The sequence below is a fragment of the Galendromus occidentalis genome, unplaced genomic scaffold (assembly GCF_000255335.2).
Source record: "Galendromus occidentalis unplaced genomic scaffold, Mocc_1.1 scf7180000075504, whole genome shotgun sequence".
Classification (NCBI taxonomy): domain Eukaryota; kingdom Metazoa; phylum Arthropoda; class Arachnida; order Mesostigmata; family Phytoseiidae; genus Galendromus; species Galendromus occidentalis.
The window spans coordinates 3,650-7,909 of record NW_003803494.1 but is presented as its reverse complement, the minus strand read 5'-3'; the positions used below and the strand labels follow the sequence as shown (position 1 = coordinate 7,909).

At 50.7% G+C, this 4,260-nt stretch overlaps 1 protein-coding gene across 1 annotated transcript; it reads left to right on the top strand.

Annotated features, from left to right (window-relative positions):
• Positions 1-1,855: 1,855 nt before the first annotated feature.
• Positions 1,856-2,944, top strand: LOC108863894 (uncharacterized). The gene has a single exon (XM_018638573.1). The coding sequence runs from the start codon at positions 1,856-1,858 to the stop codon at positions 2,942-2,944; it is 1,089 nt and encodes a 362-aa protein (XP_018494089.1).
• Positions 2,945-4,260: the final 1,316 nt, after the last annotated feature.

Genomic DNA, 4,260 nt, shown 5'->3' with positions numbered 1-4,260 from the left:
AGCAACAAAGGCGCTCATGGAAGGATTTCCTAAGGACCCACTGAGTATCAAGAAGCCGTCTTTCCTGGATGATTATGTCGCTCGTGCTGAAATCTTCAACATGTTCGCAGCTCCAAATACCTATGAGGAGGCGATCCAGGCGACAAGTGTGAGGAATGGAAGAAAGCCATGGACTCAGAGATTTCGTCGTTGAGAGAAAACGAGACCTGGGATGTCGTCGACCTTCCCAAAGGTGCGAAGGCCATCCCGTGCCGATGGGTCTTCCGCGTGAAAGAGACACAGGATGGTCAGATTGAACGCTACAAGGCGAGAGTAGTGATCAAAGGATATAGTCAACGCTATGGAATCGACTACAAGGAAACTTTCAGTCCAGTGGCGAAGTTGGCGACCATTCGATCCATACTCAGCGTGGCTGCCAGCGAAGGTCTGTTTCTAGGTCAGTTCGATGTGACCACGGCGTTTCTGTACGGTTTTTTTAGACGAGACCATCTTCATGGAACAGCCCAAAGGTTACGAGACCGGAGACGGTAAAGTATGCAAGCTCAAGCGATCGTTGTACGGCCTGAAGCAAGCGCCGAGATGTTGGAATACTCGGTTCATCACATACATCAAGAAGCTTGGCCTTGTCGTAAGTGAAGCGGATCCATGTCTTTTCATTCGAGAATCGGGGAAAGAGAAGTTGCTCTTAGCCCTGTATGTTTACGACGGCTTGTGCGCTGCGTCTAACGAGAATTACACTGAGAACTTGTCTTGAAGAGCTGAAGCAGCAGTTCAAGATTACATCCAAGGATGCAACCTACTTCCTGGGTTTGGAAATCAAGAGAGAAGGTGACTCGATTCGAGTCACTCAGGCACTTCAAGCGAGGAAAATTCTGGAGAAGTTCAATTTCCTCGACTGCAGGCCAGTGTCCACGCCGATGGATCGATGTTCCGAAGCTGGGAAAGCTGAAGAGGAGGAGGTCGACTCTTCGAACTGCGTGGATCGAACAGAGTTTCCCTACAGGCAAGCGGTCGGTGCGATTATGTACCTCATGCTCGGAACTCGGCCAGATCTCGCCTATAGCATCGGAGTTCTCTCAAGAACACTTGAGAATCCGTCGAGAGAAGCAGTTACCAGGCTCAAGAGAGTTCTCCGCTACATAGCCGGAACTCAGAAATTCGGGATTACGTTCACTCGAAGCGGATCGAGAGCTGCTTTGGAGGCCTATAGCGACTCTGATTACGGTGGGTGTACCAAGACAGGTCGTTCAACTTCTGGTGTCGTCGTGAAGTATGCTGGTGGACCCATATCTTGGATCAGTCAAAGGCAAGCTTCCGTTGCGACTTCAACAACTGAAGCGGAGATCATCGCTGCAAGCGAGGCCGCAAAGGAGGTGATTTGACTAGCGCGACTCTTCAGGGAGATCACGCACTTTGAGGGAGTGCCGACGGTTTTTGTCGATAACTCTGCTGCTGTGAAGTTGTCGCAAAACCCCGAGTTCAATCGCAGGACCAAACACATATCTCTGAGGCACTTCTTCATCCGCGAACGGGTCACCGAGAAAGAGCTCCTAGTGCAGCAAATATCTTCAGAGAGGCAGGTCGCTGATATTATGACGAAGCCTGTGCAAAGACTTCGGCACAACTATCTGTGCAGAGAACTCGGCATGTCCTGATTTCGGTCAGAACAACAAGGGAAAGTATTGAGGATTGTTGTTTCTGACGAAGTTCTCCGATCTATATAAGCCCCAGCATGTCGATAAAAATATACTTAGTGTTTCCACCCGAACGACGAAGTGTGTAGTCCGTCTCTTCCGCTCCCAGATCCCAGCTCTTAGGTGTCCACCTTAACACTCTTTACCAATACAAAGCCCCTATGGGCGAGGACGGTCTCATTCACTCCGAATCAAGACTGATCCTATCATCGAGATTAACGACGAGCCAGATATACCCTCTAATCCTACCATCAGACTGTAATCTCTCGAAGCTCATCGTTCAGGACATCCACGAAAGGAAGTGCTTCCATTCGGGAGGCGTAAACGCCATCCTTCACATCCTTCGGCAGGACTTCCTCCTCATACATGCGCGCAGAATCGCCCGACAGGTCATTAAAACGTGCCCCACCTGTAAGATCTTCCACTGCGAGGCAGCCAACCTTCCAGTTCCTCCCCTCCCGGCATTCCGAATCGAAGAGACACCTCCATTCTTCCACTGCGGTGTCGATTTCGCCGGACCATTCCGATACAAAAAGGATAGGAAATCGGAAAGAGCTATCCTGCTTTTTACTTGCGCGGTCACCCGCGGGGTGAACCTCAACCTCTGCACCGACTTATCTACGGTCGAGGTCTTAGGTGCCCTCCAGAAATTCATCAGCCGGTTCCCGAACGTCAGGACGATCACTTCCGACAACGGCCTCTCGTTCCAAAGGGCAGCGAAGGAACTGAAACTCCTGTACGAAAGCATCAAGGACGGAGAAGTGACAAGATGGCTAGCAGACTCGTTCATCTCATGGAAATTCTTCACAGCGTGCGCCCCATGGTTCGGGGCGTTCTATGAGCGCCAAGTTCAGACGATGAAGAGGCCACTCCGGAAAATACTCGGCTCCGCCATTCCCCACTTCAGGGATCTCGACGTAATCATTTGCAACATCGGAGCGATGGCGAACCGACGTCCAATAACGACTGTCGCCTCAGGGACAGACGAAGGGGAAGCACTGAGCCCATCCGATCTCCTTTACGGATACAAAGGAAGCGCATTCATCCCAGAACATTCCCTGAAGCCCAAACGGAGACCCGACAAAGTTATGGTGATCTTCTCAAGAAGATGGGCGTATCAACAACGATTATTATTATTGAACAAGTTCTGGAAACGATATACAACGGAATATCTTCAATACCTAAAAACAGCACATGAGCAAACCCCAGGCAGAACGAAGCATTTAACATCGGCGACATCTGTCTCCTAGAGGGAGAATCGTTCAATAGAGCTGTCAGGCCACTTTGCCGAGTCATCTCATTCCCCGAGAATGTGAAACCCGAGAACGCAAGATCATGCATCGTGCGAACAGCTAAGGGCCAAATGCTCAACCGCCCGATCAAGAAAATTTACCCGCTGGAGTCCACCATCTTATACCCGAAACAATCGGTAGAGTCAGGTGTCAGCTCCCTCTTACTTGTGTAGCGGCGGGCACAGCCAATCGGTAGTACCAGGTGACGAACAGACATCCAGGCGCAAAGTGCGAAATGACTGATAACGGTGGAGTGTTCGCGCCGGCAGCGTTCTGGTCAGATGAGGGATCGTCGCCCCCGATACCGTGGGAGGAGTGGATTGAAAACTTCGAAGTTTATCTGATCGCTCGCGGAAATACGTCGACATGGACAGTCGAGAGGAAGGTAGCCACGCTGAAACATTGTTTAGGTGTGGCCGGCCACGCGGCCTACCGAGAAATCGAAAGTATGCCAGCAGAAGGAGCAACCGAATACGAGAAAGTGGTGTTCAAACTGTTCAAGAGGTTTGCGGTGGAAAAAGGCCTGGCGGCAAGGAGAATGGATTTCGCAGCGCGCAAACAAAATCAGGGAGAAAGCGTGCGGGAGTTCGTCGGAGCCCTTAGAAAACTTGCGGGAAGATGCATGTTCCCAATCACCGCCGACGATGCGATCATAACCCAACTCACGGTGAATACCACCAGCGACGCTGTGCGCGAAAAGTCACTGAACGCGAAAGAAGAAACGTCTTTCGAAGAACTCATCGCTTCGGCAACACGAACAGAAATCAACGAGAAAGAAGCAAAGTCTCTCGGTGACTCAGTTAACGGTCACTCAGTGTTCGACAAAACGGATATCAATCAAGTGAGGTCCCAGCGTGGAGTCGGATATCGAGCACGTGGATCAACCTCTCGGCAACCCCCGATGCTCAACAGTGCCTCGTGTAGGAGGTGCGGGAACACTGGACATGATGCTCAGTCGAATAAAAGCCCAGCAAGACGAGTGGAATGTTGGAGGTGCCGTCGTGAGGGCCACTATGCTAAATTCTGCGGCAGCAGAAATCAAACGGGAGTGAACTACGTCGATACGTCGCTGGAGGGAAACGAAGCCTCACCGGTCGTCGGAGACCCATTCGAAGAGGAACCTACAGCGAGTTATCGGAGCATGGGCGCATTAAACAGTAATGTCCAAATTTACTACTTGAGTTATCCGCCATTAGGTAATCAGATCCTAGTAATGGCGGATATTGAAGATAGGAAAATCAATTTTCTAGTTGATACTGGAGCGTCAGTCTCGA

What these genes read in the sequence shown, in the direction of transcription:
- LOC108863894 (XM_018638573.1), top strand. Translation starts at nt 1,856, where the DNA reads ATGGGCGAGGACGGTCTCATTCACTCCGAATCAAGACTGATCCTATCA.